At 42.6% G+C, this 19221-nt stretch overlaps 1 protein-coding gene across 1 annotated transcript; it reads left to right on the top strand.

Moving 5' to 3' along the window:
- The first annotated feature begins 2465 nt into the window (after positions 1–2465).
- Positions 2466–2891, top strand: LOC101444059 (large ribosomal subunit protein uL23-like). The gene has a single exon (XM_058285014.1). It carries the CDS (start codon positions 2466–2468, stop codon positions 2889–2891), a length of 426 nt encoding a protein of 141 aa, XP_058140997.1.
- Positions 2892–19221: the final 16330 nt, after the last annotated feature.

The following is a 19221-nucleotide window of genomic DNA, read 5'->3' on the forward strand; positions in this document are numbered from 1 at the left end:
TCGTCAGCGGCACAGGAAGTGTGGGCGGCGCCATTCCTGGGCAGGCTGCTCTTTCTTTCACGCTGGGCGGCTTTCCTCACGGGCGCACTCCTTGCGCGTGGGGCTCCCCCACGCGGGGGACACCCTTGCGTGGCACGGCACTCCTTGCGCGCATCAGCGCTGCGCATGGCCAGCTCCACACGGGTCAAGGAGGCCCGGGGTTTGAACCGCGGACCTCCCATATGGTAGACGGACGCCCTACCCACTGGGCCAAAGTCCGTTTCCCTTAACAACTTTTAACTAATTGTAGCTGTATCACATTTATTATACCACAGCTGAGAACAAAGATAAAATTACTAAAATATATGAATGTTGGTTTAAAATCTACTTGAAGATTTTTTAATGCCCTTCTATCGCGGTCTCAATTTTGCCCACCAAGGGATATTTGGTAACGTCTAGAGAAGTTTTTTAATTGTCACAACTTGCGGGGAGGGGTATGCTCCTGGAATCTATTGGTAAAGACCAGGGAGGCTGCTAAACATCCTAGAATGCACAGGACAGCCCCTGCAACAGAGAACGATCGGGCCCACAATGCCAACACAGCCTCCATTGAGAAACGCTGCCTTGGCGGCTCAGCAAACAGGGAGGGTATGGCTCTATCACTGATGGGCCACACTGGAAACATTTTATGGCCCTGTATTAGTCAGCCAACGGGGTGCTGATGCAAAATACCAGAAATTGCTTGGTTTTTATAAAGGGTATTTATTTGGGTAGGAGCTTACAGATACCAGGCCATAAAGCATAAGTTATTTCCGTCACTAAAGTCTATTTTCATGTGTTGGCGCAAGATGGCTTATGACATCTGCAAGGGTTCAGGCTTCCTGGGTTCCCCCCTTCCTCGGGCTTCTTTTTCCTGGGCTCGGGATTCCTCTCCTTTCTTTTTTTTTTTAAAGATTTATTTTTATTTATTTAATTCCCCTCCCCTCCCCCGGTTGTCTGTTTTCTGTGTCTTTTTGCTGTGTCTTGTTTCTTTGTCCGCTTCTGTTGTCGTCAGCGGCACGGGAAGTGTGGGCGGCGCCATTCCTCGGCAGGCTGCTCCCTCCTTCACACTGGGCGGCTCTCCCTATGGGTGCACTCCTTGCGCGTGGGGCTCCCCTACGTGGGGGACACCCCTGTGTAGCATGGCACTCCTTGCGCACATCAGCACTGCGCATGGGCCAGCTCCACACGGGTCAGGGAGGCCAGGGGTTTGAACCGCGGACCTCCCATGTGGTAGACGAACGCCCTAACCACTGGGCCAAAGTCGGTTTCCCCTCCTCTCCTTTCTGGGGCTTGCTTCCGTTTCCTCTGTGAGCTTACTTTCCAGGGCTCCAGTTTAAGGCTTCAGCATCATACTCCAACATCAAAACCCCACATCGAAAACCCTCAACTCTGTCTTTTGCCATGCCCTTTATCTGTGAGTCGCCACCCATCAAAGGGTTGGGGACTCAATGCCCCACTGGCACAAGGAGTTTACATAATTCCTTAATCAAGTAAACCAAAGAATCCAATATAATCTAATATGCCCAGAGGAGAAGATCAGTTTACAAACATAATCCAATATTTCTTTTTGGAATTCACCAATAATATCAAACTGCTACAGGCCCCATCAATGCTCCTATTTTTGTGATTTCTCCGTTGCTTCAGGAGCAAAGTGAGGGAGTAGGTCAAAGGTGCCTCCAAGCAGATGTCTGGCGATGATAAGGATCATCTGTCCCGCCCCTCTCTTTGAGACCCTGGCTGAATCTGGGGCTTGATTTTGGAACAGGGCAAACTTAGCTTTGTCAAGGGACTTAGCTGGCGTGTGAAGCTGCAAACGACAACATTGCCCAAATATGTTGAAATTAGGTTGTTTTGTTTTTTGGGTTTTTTTTTTGTATGAGGCTTGGACGGTTATCCCTACTAACATTCATGACTGTGGACTCACTATTGTGGAGAAATCCATCTTCCTCCACCCCTCCAGGGAAGATAACTTAGAATCAATAGAATCCTTAGGAAAAGGAAAAATATGAAAAATTCAGGTATTTAAAGTTTTTGCATAAAATTCTTCATTTTAATTGTGTGAGATAAATATCAAGTGTTTTCTAGTGACATGGTTTATTTTTAATTATAGATTGTTTTACTTTTGAGTTTAAAAAATTGTTATCAGGGAGTGGAGGTGGCTCGAGCAGTTAGGCGCCCACCTCCCACATGGGAGGTCCTGGGTTTGGTTCCCAGTGCTTCCCAAAGAAGATGAGCAGATGCAATGAGCAGATGGAATGAGCAGACACAATGAACGGGAAGGGATGTGGCTCAAGTGGTTGGGCATCTGCCTCCCACATGGGAGGTCCCAGGTTCAGTGCCTCATAAAGAAGATGAGCAAAGACAATGAGTAGCCAGATGAAGAAGCCATCTCAGGAGGGAAAAAATTATCAAACTGTAACATACATCCAGACCTTTTCACGAAGATGGACCCAAAAGCGAATAAGGAAGCCCCTGTCCCTCCCAAAACCAAAGCCAGAACAAAGGCTTTGAAGGCCAAGAAAGAAGTACTGAAAGATGCCCACAGCCACAAAAAAAAGAAGATCCACACATCACCCAACTTCCAGTGCCCCGACACACTGCGACTCTGGAAGGAGTCCGAGCATCCTCAGGAGGAGCACCCTAGGAGAAGCAAGCTGACTGCCTTGCCATCACAAGCTCCCCTGACCACCGAGGTGGCTGTGATGGAGTTCAAAGACAACAGTTTACTTGTGTCTATTGTGGCTGTCAAGGCCAGCGAGCACCGGATCAAACAGGCTGAGAAGAAGCTCTATGACATTGACATGGCCAAGGTCAACATCCTGTCAGATCCGATGAAGGAGGCTCCTGACAACAAAATTGGGAGCGTCTAAACTGAGCCCAGCTGCTTAATTCTAAACATAATTTTTTTCATAATAACACATGGAAAAGTCATGACGTAAGTGTAGAGTTGGGTTTATGCTCACACTGAACACACTGGTGTAACCAGCACCCAGATCAAGAAACAGGAGCTTGCTCATGGCAGAGATTCCCCTTGAGTCCCCCTAAAATCACTGCTTCCACCCAGGGTTAACATTAGCCTTACTTCTAGCAGCATTGATTAGTTTTGCCTGTCCTTGTGCTTGATTGCTTTGGAATTATAATTTTCAAGGGCTATCAATACAAATATGAATTAGTCTTGCATTATTCCAAATTTCCAAAACTCATTTAGGAATGCCAGAAGATATCTAGTTAGTATCACAATACAAAATTAATATACAGAATTATCATACCTTAAGTTTCATGAGATTTCAGTTGTAAAATGACAGAGTAAAGTTGCAATTTTTCTCTACTCCTCTCGGAATTCCCCCAAGAGCAACAAGGGAGGCGAGCAGCGTCTTCCACGAAAATAAGAGACAGCTGAAGACTCCTCAAAGAGAAGGAGAAAGAGGCCCCAAAAGGCGGTGAGGAACCGTGGAGGTGGAGGGGGCTTAGGAGGGGATGCCGTGGCTGCAGGTCTGAGAAAGGGCCAGCAGAGGGCGCCTCTCCGGGGTGAGGCGGAACAATGACGCCTTGTTTGCGATGACAAGGCCGGGGGGTGGGGGGGGCGCCTCACCCTCCCAGGGCCAGACCCATGCCTGTGGGCCGCGACCTGCCTTCCTCGCCTGCACCAGACTTAGAGGGTGCCTTTTCCATCCCGTCTTCCTCCACGCATCACCTGTGACCACGGGGCGTGTTACGTGAGAGAAGTCGACCCTGGGCCCACGTCCCTGGATTTCACTGGGCACCCACGAGCCCCACGGCCCAGAAGACCCTGGCTGGACGCCAGCGGCCTAATTTGCTAGAAGAATTTCTGAGGTCCTGGCCAGTGACCTGGGACTCAGTGGGAGAAATGCTTACACCAGGAAACACTATCATCGTTCCAGTCAACCGGAAGCTGGGGCTACCCGTGGCCATTTGGGGCTCCTCAAATGCTGAATTTATGGGCGAAGAAGGGGCCACTGAACTGACCTATGGGATAGATGTGGTTACCAGGGGATCTTGGCACTGCTACTCCGTGGAGGAAGGAGATGGTGCCTGGAACCCAGGGATTCACCGGGTCACCTCTTGGGACTCCCTTGCCCAAAAGATCTAGTTAAGGGAAAGGTACAGCAACCCCACAGAGACAGGACCACTGAGGTCCCAAGGGAATACGTTTTTGGGTCAACCCACCAAGCAAAGACTCCTGCCAACTGAGGGGAAGGAGACATGGAATGAGTGAGGGATGAAGGCAGCTGATTATCAACTTGGACCTGGCAGCCACTAGGGAAAAGGGCCTCAAATACCTGTGATTTATGCTAATTGGTTCTTTTCCTCTCTTTTTTCTTCCTACCTTATATAAAGAACACTGGCAGGAAGTGGACTTGGCCCAGTGGTTAGGGCGTCCGTCTACCACATGGGAGGTCCGCGGTTCAAACCCCAGGCCTCCTTGACCCGTGTGGAGCTGGCCCATGCGTAGCGCTGATGCACGCAGGAGTGCCGTGCCACACAGGGGTGTCCCCAGTGTAGGGGAGCCCCACGCGCAAGGAGTGCGCCCCGTAAGGAGAGCCGCCCAGCACGAAAGAAAGTGCAGCCTGCCCAGGAATAGTGCTGCACACACAGAGAGCTGACACAACAAGATGACACAGCCAAAAGAAACACAGATTCCCGTGCCGCTGACAACAACAGAAGTGGACAAAGAAGAACACACAGCCAATGGACACAGAGAACAGACAACTGGGGTGGGGTTGGAGGGGAGAGAAATAAATAAATAAATAAATCTTAAAAAAAAAAAGAACACTGGCAGTGGCTAATGGTTTTGGGAGTACTTAATTATTAGCTGTGTAACCTTGGGCAAGTTATTTAACCTCTCTGTGCCTCAGTTACTTATCTGAAAAACAGGGATAATAAAAGAATCCAGTTCATACGTTGTGAAGATTTAATACTTAGAACTGCCTGATATGGAGTAAGTGCTCAGTAAGTGTAGGCTACTTATTACAACCATCATTATTATTATGATAGATGTCCTTTTTCACTTCATTGTAACCTTAAACAAGGATGTTCCCAAATTAAGAGAGGAAAAATATCCCAATCTTATTATACAGTAATTTTTTTAGTGCACCAGGATTTTTAAAACTTTATTGAAGTATATCACTCACACATAAACATACATAAACAATAAGAGTATAGTAATAGTTGTAAACTCACAAAACGAACATACATAGCATCATGTGGGACTCTCATAACTCACCCTACCACCAATACCTTGCCTTCTTGTTAAATGTTTTTAACTAATGATTAAAGAGCATTGTCAAAATATTACTACTACCAAAGTATCTTCCCCCAACTCACCCTATTATTATCTTTATATCATTTATGTATGAACATAGATAAACAATAAGTATATAGTAAAAATTGTGGACTTACAAAGCAAACATGCATAATATTATACAGGGGTCCCATACATAAACCCTCCGCCAATACCTTGCATTGTCGTGAGGTATTTGTTACAGATTATGAAAGAATATTGTCAAGATCTTACTACTAATTATAGTCCTTATCTTACATTTGGTGTATTTTTCCCCTAACCCACTCTATTATTATTTTTTAAATATATTATTTATGACAGGAGTTGTAAACTTATAAAACAATCATGCACATGTGCAGAAGTCCCAAACAACATCCATCTATCAACACACCACACTGTGGTGGAACATTTGTTACAGATAAAATAATATCATCTGTTTGCTACTTTTGGCACACATTCTCCATACTGTTCAATTATCAACACAGTACATCTTTGGCATAGATGCAAGCATATTACATTATTACTGTTAACTTCAGTTCATAGGTCTCTCCGGTTGTATTTTTCCCATGCTTCTTCACATTTCCACCTCCCTACAGTAGTGATGTACATTTGCTCTAGCTCGCACAAAGGACACTCTTGCAGCTGTGCCATCAACCACAATTCTCATCCACCTCTTGGTTTACTGTGCTATTCAGTTCCTAGATTATTCTCTAGCATTCTGTCAACTGGCATTTACATATTTTTTCAGTCACATCCCGATTTATAAACTAGCTGTTACTCACTATGTGTTACCATCCACTCTATACATTTCCACACTTTCACAGTATAGCTAATTAAAACTTCTAAATATATTAAACATCAGTAGTCCATCTCAGTCTTCAGGAATCCACCACCTACCACTAGGTCTTGAAGATATTTTCCTACAATTTCTTCTAGAAGTTTTATGGTTCTTGCTTTTATTTTTAGGTTTTTCATCCATTTTGAGTTAATTTTTGGATAAGGTGTGAGTCGGGGTCCTCTTTCCTTCTTTTAGCTATGGATATCCAGTTCTTTCAGCACCATTTGTTGGATGGACTGTTCTGCCCGAACTGTGTGGGTGTGACAGGCTAGTTAAAAATCACTTGACCATACATGTGAGGGTTTATTTCTGAATCATAAATTTGGTTCCATTGGTCTATGTGTCTGTCTTTATGCAAGTACCATGCTGTTTTTACCACTGTAGTTAGGTAACATAATTTAAAGTCTGGAGATGAGGGTTCACTTTTCCTTTTTAAGATGTTACCCCCAGGAAGACTCACATGAGGCAGAAGGTCCTGCGTTCAATCCCCAGGGACTATGTGCTTGCTTTACTCTGAAGAGCCACCCTGATTCCAGCTTCCAGAATACACTGAAGACACTGAAGAAATGGATGAAAAGGCAGGAAGAAGAGGAAAAGGAAATGAAAATCAGCAAAACTGAGGAGAAACTGAGGTTTCCAGTATTGTATGTGAACATGGAGGTGGAAACATGAACTGGCTGGTCAAAGTAAATGCAGACAATTAATGATCCGAGGTGTCTTCTGGGTCCTGTTACCCACTCCAGAAAAACTCCTCCATCCACCTCTGTGCCTCCCCAGTGATCCCTACTACTGACAGCACAAAGACCTTGAGCTGGAGGCCTCAGCCTGAGTCTCAGAGGATCTAGAGATTACATGATGTTTGGAGACTGAAAGGGGATATAATACCAAAGAAATGGAGATGCCTCAGTGCTCAGCCCCTTTTACCCAATTCCCTAATCAGCCAATTGAGGGAAAATTTATTTTTCAGTTTGAAAGACTTACACTGAGTTTTAGAAATAGGTTTGGCATTTAATTTTAGATGTTAATACATTAAAAAATTTCTCTCCAACTAAAAAAAAAAAAAAATAATAATAATAATAATTAAGATGTTTCTGGCTATTCTGGCTATTCAGGATCTCTTACCCTTTCAAATAAATTTGATAATCATGTTTTCGATTTAAAAAAAAAATTCTAGTGGAATTTTTATCAGGATTGCATTGAATCTGTATATCAATTTGAGTAGAATTAACATCATAATGATATTTAGTCTTCCAATCCATGAGCATGCAATGCTCTTACAGTTATTTAGGCCTTTTAAATTTTCTTTTAACATTGAGTTGCAGTTTTCTGAATACAAGTGCTTTACATCATTGGTTAAGTTTATTCCTGACTATTTGAGTTTTATCAATCATGTTTTATATTCCCCCATCTTTTGACACTTTTCATTACTTTTCTTGATATAATCTTCATTTCTAGACTCTCCTTCAGGCCTTTCTCTCCTGTCTTTTCTTTTCAGGCTCTAGCACACTCTTTAGCATTTCCTGAAAATCTGGTCTCTGGCTTAGAAATTCTCTCAGTTTCTGTTTATCTGTGAATATTCTAATCTTGCCCTCATTTTTGAAAGACAGTCTTATAGGATATAAGATTCTTGGCTGGAAGTTTTTCTCTTGTAGTATCATAAATATATCATACCACTCTCTTCTTGCCTCCATGGTTTCTGCCGAGAAATCAGCACTTAATCTTATTGGGTATCCCTTATATGTTATGCATTACTTTTTCTCTTGCTGTTCTCAGAACTCTCTTTGACTTTGGCATTTGACATTTTGATGAGTATGTGTCTTGGAGTTGATCTATTTGGATTTTTTCGGATGGAGTATGTTGTGCTTCTTGGATATGGATAGCTATGTCTTTCAATAGGGTTGGGAAATTTTCTACCATTATTTCTTCAAATATTCCTTCTGCCATTTTCCCTTCTCTTCTTCTGGGACACCCATGACATGTATGTTTGCATGTCTTTTGCTGTCTTTAAGTTCCCTGAGACTTTGTTCAGTTTTTTTCTTCCATTCTTTTCTTCATCTGTTCTTTTGTAGGTTCACTTTCAGGGGCCATTTCTTCAATCTCACCAATCCTTTTTTCTTCCTCCTCAAATCTGCTATTATATGATCCGATATTTTTTAAAATTTCATTTATTATGTTTTTAATTCCCATAAGATCTGCTATTTTTCTATGTATGCTTTCAAATTCTTCTTTGTACTCATCCAATGTCTTCTTAATATCCTTAATCTCTTTAGCCATTTCATTGAATTTATTTAGGAGACTTGTTTGAATATCTATGTAGTTGTCTCAACTCCTTTATATCATCTGGAGGCTTATTTTGTTCCTTTAACTGGGCCATAGCTTCCTGTTTCTTGGTGTGGATTGTAATTTTTTGTTGGTGTCTTGGCATCTGGTTTACTAGAGTATTTATTCTGGGTGCAGTTTTTCTCTCTAGTTTAGGGCTTCCTGCCCTTTCTCCCTTGCTGGCCTTGCAGAAGGAGCCAAGGATGTCATTGGTGCTATAAACTATGGAGGCTCAAGCTGCCCTCATTGCTCCAGGGACCAATGAAATTTCTCCCAACTTTCTCCTTTGCCAAGGATAGGACAGAGTCACAGCTGTGTGGAATAATCCAAGTCATGCATGCCTAGATTGTGGTTGCCCAGAGAGACTGATGAGGCATCATGCCCCTTTCTCCCCTGCCTGGGGCAAGAATGGAACTGCAGGTGTGGACAGCCATCTATGCAGTGTGGGTCCAAGATGACTGCAGTTGCCCCAGTAGACTTCTGATTATTCAGTCTGTGCCAACCAAAGGTATCTGCAGTTACCTGGATAGGCTGGTGCAGGGCCCACCAGCCTTCTCCCTGCCAGGGGTGGGACTGAAGCTTAGGCAAGGGTTGCAGGATGATCTGGGTGAAAGAAACTGATTCCTATGTCACTGTGATGTTCAGTCCTGGATTTCCCTCAGGCTGGCTACCTGCCTCTTTCCATCTTGGACAGATTCACACCCTAGCTGTTCCTAGACCTTAGCCAACTGAGTCTACTAATCAGTAGCCAAAATCAGTGGCCAACTGTCTCCTCTTCTCCTGTTCCTGGGAAATGGAACTACCAATTCCAGCCACAGAATAGCTCCTGGGGCAGCTTGCACTGCCAAAGTAGGACAATCACCAGTCTCTGTGGCTTGGCTGGTAATTTCCTGGATACGCTGGTGCAGGTCCCCCCACCATCCTCCCTACCAGAGGAGGAACTGGGACCTAGGCTAGAGCTGCAATCTGATCTAGATGGAAAGAAGCCAGTCCCCACCAGCACTGTGATTTTCTGTCTGCCCCATTTCCCCTCGTGCCAGGTGCAGAATTAAGACGGCAGCTCCTGGCCTCTTTCTGACTTGGAGAGGCTCAAACTTTAGCTGTTCTCAGGATTATACTTTAGCCCGCTGAATTTACTCATCAGTAGCTCAAGTTGGTGCCCAAGCGTCTCTTCCTTCCCCGTTTTTGGGAAGTGAAGCTTTCAATTCCAGCCATGGAACAGCTCCTGAGGTGGCTTGTCCCTCCAGTGGAGGATAGGCATTGGCCTCTGTGGCATGGAGTGCTCTACTCATGAGTCTTCTCTGCAGATGGGCAGTCTCCTCCTTTCATTCCTTCAAGGATGTGGCAGGATCTCTTCTGGTCTCCTGGAGCCCCACACAGGTGCTTCAGCTAACTTCAGAGAGCTCTTAAGTGTTTACTATCTGCCCTGTAGCAGAAGCTGACTCTAGGAGAGCCTTACTCGGCCACCATCTTGCTGGTTGTCTTTATACAGTAATTTTTAAAAATCATTTATTGAGCTACAAATATGTTTCATATTGAATGTTCTGAAATTTTGATTTATAAGTTAAAAAACACTCAGAATTCTTATGTAACATTTTTTTTTGCAATAGTAGTTGCATGGTCATAATAGGAAAAACATCCAAGAGAATGATAGAAACCCCAAATTCAGGATTAGTGGTTACCTCTGGGAAAAAAAAGTAAATTGGATTAGGGAGGCGCATGAAGGGCCTTCAACTAAGTATTAGTTATCTGTTGCTGCATAACCAATTACCCCCCACATTCAGTGGCTTAAAAAGACAAACATTTATTGTATCATGCTTTCTGTGAGCCAGGAACCTGGTAGTGGCTTGGCTGCGTGGTTTTGACTCAGGAAGTTCAGGAGATTTTAGTCAAGAGGTGGGCTGGGACTGCCATCTTATCTGAAGGCTCGAGTAGGAGGAGATCTGCTTTCAAGCTAGCCCACCAGTTGTTGGCAGACCTTACTTGCTTGCTGGCTATCAGCTGAAGGCTTTGGTCCCTTGATGTGTGTACCTCTCCATCCACTGCCCGAGTGTCCTGTCAACATGGTGGCTGGCATTCCCCAGTGAGTGATCAGAGAGAGCCTGCACCCAAGAAAAGAGCGCAGTCTTTTCATGACGTAATGCAGAAGTATGTATCATCTCTTCTTCCACATGCTCTCGGTCACACAGGCCAACCCTGCTACAGCGTGGTAGGGGACAACAGAAGGGCATGTCCAGCAGGAGGTAGGGATCATTGGGGGCCACCTTGGTGGAAGGCTACCATAAACTATTTTTGCAATTTTTTGTTTGTTTGTTTTTGTGGAAACATTTTCTCTTTTTTATTCCACATATACTGTACATACAACTAGAGAAGGGCAACAGCTACTCCACTATTATTTGTTGTTGTTGTTCAGTGATGTAAGAAGCACTTATAAATGTTACATGAGGGAAACGGATGTGGCTCAAGTGATAAGGCCTCTGCCTACCATATGGGAGGACCCAGGTTCAATTCCTGGGACCTTCTGGTGAAAAAGAAGAAGAGAAAATGTGCCTGTGTGGTGAGCCAGTGCCCATGTGGTGAGTCAGTGCCTGCGCAGTGAGCCAGTGCCCACGCAAGTGAGTCACACAGCAAGGTAATGATGCAACGAAAGAGAGACAAAGAGAGAGTCAAAGTGAAGTGCAGCAGAGACCTGGAACTGCAGTAGAGCAATTGACAAGGAACCTCTCTCCACATCACAGGCCTCCAGGATCCAATCCCTCTGAATCCTAGAGGAGAAAGATGAGAAGACAAAAAGAGAAATAGATACAGAAGATAATATGGTGAATGGACACAGACAGCAAAAAAACAGCAGGGTAGAGGAGAGGGGAAATAAATCTTAAAAAAAAAATAGTAATAAAAAAAATGTTACAAGAAAAACCCTGTAAGCTTCCAATCTAACCGATGAAGAAACTGAAATGGAAGGCTTTTCTTCATCTTGTCTTTTCACCCCCTCCACACCCCCCACCAAGAAAAAGTCTTAACAATTTAAAACAATTTAGAGGCATATGTACAAAAGGGATGGGATTTTTTTTCCATTTTCTTTTTTGTGTTATGACATGAACAGAAAAAATAGACAAGATGAGTGCAAATGCATCTTTACATTCAAAAAGAACTTGTATTTGCAATTTTTTAATACTGGAATATCCAAAGAAAATGTGGAAAAATGTTAAGATCCAATAAAATTGGGTCATGCCTCAACTTTATTATATTATTCTCTTTCTGAATGTTTCCAATATTTCATGATAAAAATAGTTTCCCCTAAAAAATGTGCAGAGGAAGAACATACCTCAAATAATGACAACAAGGACTCCTGAAGATAATTTCAAGGAACACTTGGGGAGTGGATGTGGTTCAAGTGGTTGAGTGCCTGCTTCCCATGTGGGAGGCCCCAGGTTGGGTGCCAGTGCCTCCTAAAAACAAAAAACAAAACAAGCAAACAAATGAAAAAACCAGCTCAAGATTGCTGATGTTGGGAAACGGACTTTGGCCCAGTGGTTAGGGCGTCCGTCTACCACATGGGAGGTCTGTGGTTCAAACCCCGGGCCTCCTTGACCCGTGTGGAGCTGGCCCATGCGCAGTGCTGATGCACACAAGAGGTGCCATGCCACGCAGGGGTGTCCCCCGCGTAGGGGAGCCCCATGCGCAAGGAGTGCACCCCGTAAGGAGAGCCGCCCAGCGTGAAAGAAAGTGCAGCCTGCCCAGGAATGGTGCTGCACCCACGGAGAGCTGACGCAGCAAGATGACGCAACAAAAAGAAACACAGATTCCCATGCCGCTGACAACAACAGAAGCAGACAAAGAAGAACATGCAGCAAGATAGACAAAGAGAACAGACAACCAGTGGCGGGGGGCGGGGGGGAAGGGGAGATAAATAAATAAAATAAATAAATCTTAAAAAAAAAAAAGATTGCTGATGTGGCTCAGTGTTTGAGCGCTGGCTTCCCACATATGAGGCCCCAGGTTCAATCCCTTGCCCAGACACCTAAAAAAAAAAAACCAGTTTGGTCTTCTCAAAAAAAGTACAAGAAGAAATGGTTCTTATGAATCAGAAAGGGATAGGCTAAGAGGAAAGAACAATAGGATAAAGAGAAAAGGGAGCTAACTTGTTATAATTTCTTAGCATCAAAAACTTTACTGGTCTTAGTAGGTGCAAAGGCACTAAAAGAGCTTGATCCAGTGTTTTTGCACCTACTAGTTCCTTTTCATGGAATACTCTTCCTTTAGATACTTCATTGTTGTTCATTCTGATCATTGATGTTTCAGTTTAAAAGATGCCTTTTCAGAGAGGCTTTCTCTGACCACTCCATCTTAAGAAGACTTTACGCTCAAAATTTGATAGCAAACCTTCACTGTGTTTACTTTGTCTGGTACCATTCTAAATATATTAAAATATTAATACAATCTTCAATGTATGCTATAAAACACAATTGTTGTCCATTCTCCCTATTTTCTCTAATAAAACAGAAACGAGCAAAGATTAAGTAACTTGACCAAGAACACACAGCTAGGAAGAAACTTTTATTGTCTTCAGAGTATTTGTATCTACACAAAAGTATCATACTGTAAATTTCTCCCAATTAAAATGTAAGCTCCAGAGCAGGAACAATGTCTTTCTTGTTTGATGCTGTATCCCTTGTGCCTAGAAGTGAGTCTGGCATATAAGTACTTAATAATCTTGTGGAATTAAAAAAAAAAAATCCTTATTGGAAGGAGTAAAAGGCAGAATTGATGCTACTGAAAAGTAAATTAGTGACATGATATACACGTTCAAGAATATCTTCTAGAAAGGACAGGAAAAAGATAAAGAGATAGAAATGATGAGGAAATGTATTAGTTGGCCAAAGGAATACTGATGCAAAATACCAGAAATCTGATGGCTCTTATAAAGGGTACTTATTTGGGGTAGAAGCTTACAGTTAACAGGCCATAAAGCATAAGTTACGTCCCTCACCCAAGTCTGTCGCCATGTGTTGGGGCAAGATGGCTGCCGATGTCTGCCAAGAGTCCAGGCTTCTTGGCTTCCTCTCCTCCCGGGGTTTGCTTCTCTTTCCTCACAACCCAGCTCCTCTGTTGAACTTACTTCCCAGGGCTTCAGCATCAAAATTTCAACATAAAAAGTCCAACATCAAAATCTCCAACTCTGTCCTTCGCCATGTCTTTTATCTGTGAGTTCCCACCCACCAAAGGGCGGGAACTTAACACCTTACTGACGTGGCCCAATCAAAGCCCTAATCATAATTTAATCACACCCAGGTACAGACCAGTTTACATAATCCAATATCTGTTTTTGGAATTCAGAACTATATCAAACTGCTACAGGGGTTAAAAAAAAGAAAAAATATATAGGAGATACAGAACAGAAGACCATATTAAGAAAGTAAAAAATGAATACGCCTTTGTCAGATTTCAAAGTTGAAAAAGATATTGGTGTGCAGATAAATATAGCTCAATATACTTGAAGCAAAATCAGTGAAAATATTTACTTGAAAGTGAAACATTCAAGGTGTTCCCTCTCCATAAATGAGGAATACCAATAAAGATGATGGTTAAAAATGATATCATTTAACAATGTTTGGAAAATTGTCATCAATGTAATAAAAAAATTAAAAATATATTTGAGAGGAAGAGGCAAATTATCAATATTTACAGATTATATGGTTTCCTGCTGGGAAAACCCATGATAATCAGTCAAAAAAATTTCTGGAATATTTTTGTTCATACACAAATTGGAATATAAACAGTAAGTAGGAATATACACAAATCAGTAGCTTTTCTATAAATGTACCAATATCAGTTAGAAAATATGTAGAAAAAATTCTATCCCCATTAATTTATCTATTTTTTTAGATTTATTTTATTTATACCCCCCTGCCATTGTTTGCTCTCACTGTCTGTTCTCTGTGACCATTCACTGTGTGCTCTCTGTGTCTGCTCATCTTCTCTTTAGGAGGCACCAGGAACTGAACCTGGGACCTCCCATGTAGGAGAGAGGCACTCAATCGCTTGAGCCCCCACTCCTGCTTTGTTGTCTCTCTCATTGTGTTTCCTCTTTTTTTTTTTTTAAGATTTATTTATTTCTCTCCCCTTCCTGCCCTTCCCCCCAGCTGTCTGCTCTCTGTGTCCATTCGCTGTGTGTTCCTCTGTGACCGCTTCTGTCCTTATCAGCTGCACCGGGAATCTGTGTTTCTTTTTTTTGTTGTTGCATCATCTTGTTGTGTCAGCTCTCTGTGTGTGTGGCGCCATTCTTGGGCAGGCTGCACTTTCTTTCCCACTGGGCGGCTCTCCTTACAGGGCACACTCCTTGCGTGTGGGGCTCCCCTACACGGGGGACACCCTTGCGTGGCAAGGCACTCCTTGCACACATCAGCATTGCGCATGGGCCAGCTCCACACGGGCAAGGAGGCCCGGGGTTTGAATTGCGGACCTCCCGTGTGGCAGGTGGATGCCCTATCCATTGGGCCAAGTCTGCTTCCCTGTGTTTCCTCTTTGTGTCTCCTTGATGCATGATCTTGTTGCACCAGCCCATCTTCTCCAGGAGGCACCAGGAATCAAGCCTGGGACCTCCCATGTGGTAGGCAGGAGCTCCATCATTTGAGTCACATTTGCTTCCCCTCCTTTAAAAATATAAAATGTCCAGGAATACATTTAGCAAGAAATATTTAGAGCCTAGATAAAAAACATGATAATGCTCTGAGAGAGGAAAAAGAAGACTCAAAGAAATGTAGTGATATCCCAGTTTCATGTATAGAAAGACAATATAGGAAAGTTGCCAATTTCCTTATAAAATTAATATATACATTTAATGCAAATTAAAAAAATTCCACCACAATTTAAAAAATTTAGCAGAACAATTTTATAGTTAACCTGGAGAATAAACATGACAGCCAAACAATTTTTTAAAAAAGATTATTTTATTTATTTATTCCCCTCCCTTGTTGTTTGTGCTTGCTGTCTGGTCTCTGTGTTCATTCTCTGTGTGCTCTCTGTGTCTGCTTGTCTTCTCTTTAGGAGGCACTGGGAACCAAACCTGGGACCTCCCATGTGGTGAGTGGGAGTTCAATCACTTGAGCCACATCTGTTTCCCCCAAAACAATTTTTGAAAAGAAAGATATGTTGTAACACCACAATAGCAATGTCCCAATGTGGGCATATGGGCATGAAAGTAAAATGAGTAGTAGAGCAGAGCAGTTAGTCTAGAAATAGACCCAAATTTATTAGAAATTTGTTAGAGGGAAGTGGGTGTGGCTCAAGTGACTGGGCTTCTGTCTACACCTCTGGTGAAGGTAAGCTGGCCTGCATCGCATCGCGGAGAACTGGTGCAGCAAGATGATGCAACAAAGGGAGACGCAGAGGAGAGATAGTGAGAGACGCAGCAGACTAGGGAGATGAAGCGACTCAGGCAATGGAGTGTGTCTCTCCCACATCAGAGGCCCCTGGATCAGTTCCTGGTGCCTCCTAAAGAGAAAGAGGAGAAGAAAAGGCAAGCAGACACAGAAGAACGGGCAGCAAATGGATACAGAGCGCAGACAAACAACAATGGGAGGGAGGGGGATTTTTTTTTTTTAAAGAAATTTATTAGAAATTACCTATATATTAAAGGTAACATCTCAAATTTGGGAAAGAATGGACTTAATGTCCAATTGGATTTGACAACAACTGTTTTAGTTTCAAAAACAGTGGCTGCTCAAGAAATACCATGTAATGGGGTTGGTTTAAATCAGAGGTTCTTTATCCAGGGGGTCCAAGAGCTTGAACTGAAAACAAAAATCAACTTGCTTAGATGTTCAACATGATATGTGTGTTACCTTGTCAAATATTACACCACAGATTAATGTTCTCATTCAGATAAATGACAACAAACTGCACATCAATATGTCTTTAAAAAACTGCTGAGATGGCTCCGTCGTTTTTTGCTCTTGCTTGTTTGAGTTCGTCGTGTCCTCCCACGTGGGAGGTGGGCGCCCGACTGCTTTGAGCCACATCCGCTCCTTTCCTGTTTTTTTTTCTTTGAGGTGCGGGGGCAGGATTAAACCCAAAAACCTCATATGTGGGAAGCTGGCCACTCAACCACTGAGCCACATTGGCTGCCTTATATTTTTGATATGTTGGATTATTATTTAATGTGCTAGGAAAGCAGCACATATGTCTAGTATTATATCATGTCTTTTATTTTAGAAACTGTATTTCAATATATGTAACTTATTTCCTTTGTAAATTTATTTTATGCATTTAAAAACACTATTCTTGTGAGGACAAGTTGGTGCAGGTATGATATATTTATTAAATTTATTATATTTATTAAATTATATTATTTAATATATTTATTATATTTACTAAATAATACATACAGTGTGGACTTAATATGATTTTTATTTCGATATAGTATGTTCTGAGTGCAGTGGAGAACTGCTTGCCAAAAGTTGGTAAGGATGGCAGAGATGCTTTTATGACACCATGAGAAAGATCAAATTTCTAAATGTTTGCCAAAAATGACCATTTGAACAGATGTTGAACAATGTTAGTGTATCAGGTATGGAAATTATGGGGAAGTTGCAAAATGTAATTTTGAATAATCCTAAAATTTAATTTAAAAACATGCCGATGTTGAGTGTCATAAAACTATCAGCTGGTACATTCTGAGAAGGGGTTTTCACATGATTGGCAAAGGGGTCCATGGAACAAAAAAGGTTAAGAACCCTTGGTTTAAATCATGGGAATTTAGTTGACGTGGCACAAGAGAGTAATCATCTCTCTCCCACTCTGGAAGTTCCCAGGATCGGTTCCCAGAGCCACCTAATGAGTAATACAAGCAGACACAGAAGAACACACAGTGACTGGACACAGAGAGCAGACAATGGGGGAACAAGGGGGAGGGGAGAAATAAATAAAACAAAAGCAAAAACCAACAAAACAAAACAAAAATAACGGGAGTTTATTAGCTCATGGTTTTGAGGCTGGGGGAAAAGTCCATTTCAAAGCGTCAAGGTGATGCTTTCTCCCCAGAAGCTGTGGCACTCTGGGCTGGCTGCTGGGGATCCTCGGCTCCCCTGGCACACGGCACGGCACATGGTGGCCTCTCCTGGCTTCTCTGTTCTCTTCTGGGTCCCTTGATTCCAGCTTCTTGCCTCCCTGGCTTTCTCTCTCTGTCTGAATTTTATTTTTTTTTATGAAGGACTCCAGTAATAGGATTAAGACCTTCCTGCTTGGGGTGGGCCACCCCATAACTGAAATAACCTCCTCAGAAAGTCCTGCTTACGTGGGTGCTCACACCCACAGGCACGGATTAGGTTTAAGAACACGTTTTCTGGGGTTCATACAGCTCCAAACCACAACTTTCTAGTTATTTGAGAAAAAAATAAAAAAATAAAATTAGATTATTTTCTCATACTACATACCAAGGTAAATTTCAGATAGAACCGAGATTTAACTATCAGAAACAGGAAAATAGAGGTTAATATTTATATAATTTTGAATTAGTGAAGGTCTCTCTAAGTATGACAAAGCTGCAAGGGACACTGTTAAGCAAAAGACTGATGGAATTTATTATGCAAAAATTAAAAACTTATATGGCCCGAAATTCACTCAATAGATAAAAATCAAACAAAAATTCCAGGAGGAAATACTTGCAATATATATATTGGACAAAGAGTTAAAATCCTTAGGATATAAATAGCACTTTAAGACCTAAAGAAAAATATGGAGATACTCATAAATAGGCAAAGTGCATGAATAGGCAATTAACAAAAGAAAAAATACAAATGGCAAATAAATCTGTGAAAAAAAGGTTCAATCTCACCAGCAAATGAAATGAAATGAAAATAAAGAGAAATATGTATTTTTTAACCCTTCAGACAGCAGGATGTAAAATGATGATTCCCGATGTGGGTGAGAGCGTGGGGAAATAGGCAATATTACATTACTTGCTGGTCAGTGTCAATTGTCCCAACAAAGCTGGGGGGGCAATTTGGCAGTATATAGCCAAAATATTGAAATTATCCTGTGCTTTAACTCAGCAATTCAAGGTCTAGGAATTCAGTCATCAGAAATGACCACGGAATCCTATATTTATTGGCATGGAAAGGTGGTGTCAGATTAAAATTTTAAAAGCCTGTCACAAAACATCTAGAGCCCATGATCCCGTTTTTATATAAAGAAATTATTCATGCATAGAAGAAAGTCTGGAAATTGATACTTTAAAATATTTATGGGAGTTATTTCTAGGCAATAGGATTATAGTTGATCTTTGCTCTTTGCTTATCTGAGCATTCTGCAATAAATACATATAACTTGTAAAATTTTTAAGGTCTATCCATCCTTTGCTTTTGTGGTTATAGCTCATTGATTCTCCTTGCTGCATGGCGACGGGAAAGGCTTACGATTTTGCTGCCCGGGGACCTGCCGCAGTGTCTGGGGACAGGTTTGGGTGTCCCACCGGGCGGGGGTCTAGTGCCCAGCGGCCGGGATGCCAGGAGCAGTCCCCACAAGAAGAACCATCCCGCCCCGAAGGGCGACAGCCGCAGCGGCTGGGGAGGTCTGGGGGTCACACGACAGGGGCGCCCGCTTCTCTGGTGACGGGCACGCGGAGTGTTCACGAGAGCAAAACTTGGAAACAGCCTAACACGCTCACCGAATTATGGCTGTAACCTAAACGAGAGCCTCTGATGCAGTGGTGAGAGCTCGAGCTTACAAAGGGCTTGGAATA

This window comes from Dasypus novemcinctus, chromosome 21 (assembly GCF_030445035.2).
Source record: "Dasypus novemcinctus isolate mDasNov1 chromosome 21, mDasNov1.1.hap2, whole genome shotgun sequence".
NCBI classification, from domain to species: Eukaryota; Metazoa; Chordata; class Mammalia; order Cingulata; family Dasypodidae; genus Dasypus; species Dasypus novemcinctus.

Excerpts from the sequence above, each read along its gene's own strand:
- LOC101444059 (XM_058285014.1), top strand. The coding sequence starts at position 2,466 with ATGGACCCAAAAGCGAATAAGGAAGCCCCTGTCCCTCCCAAAACCAAA.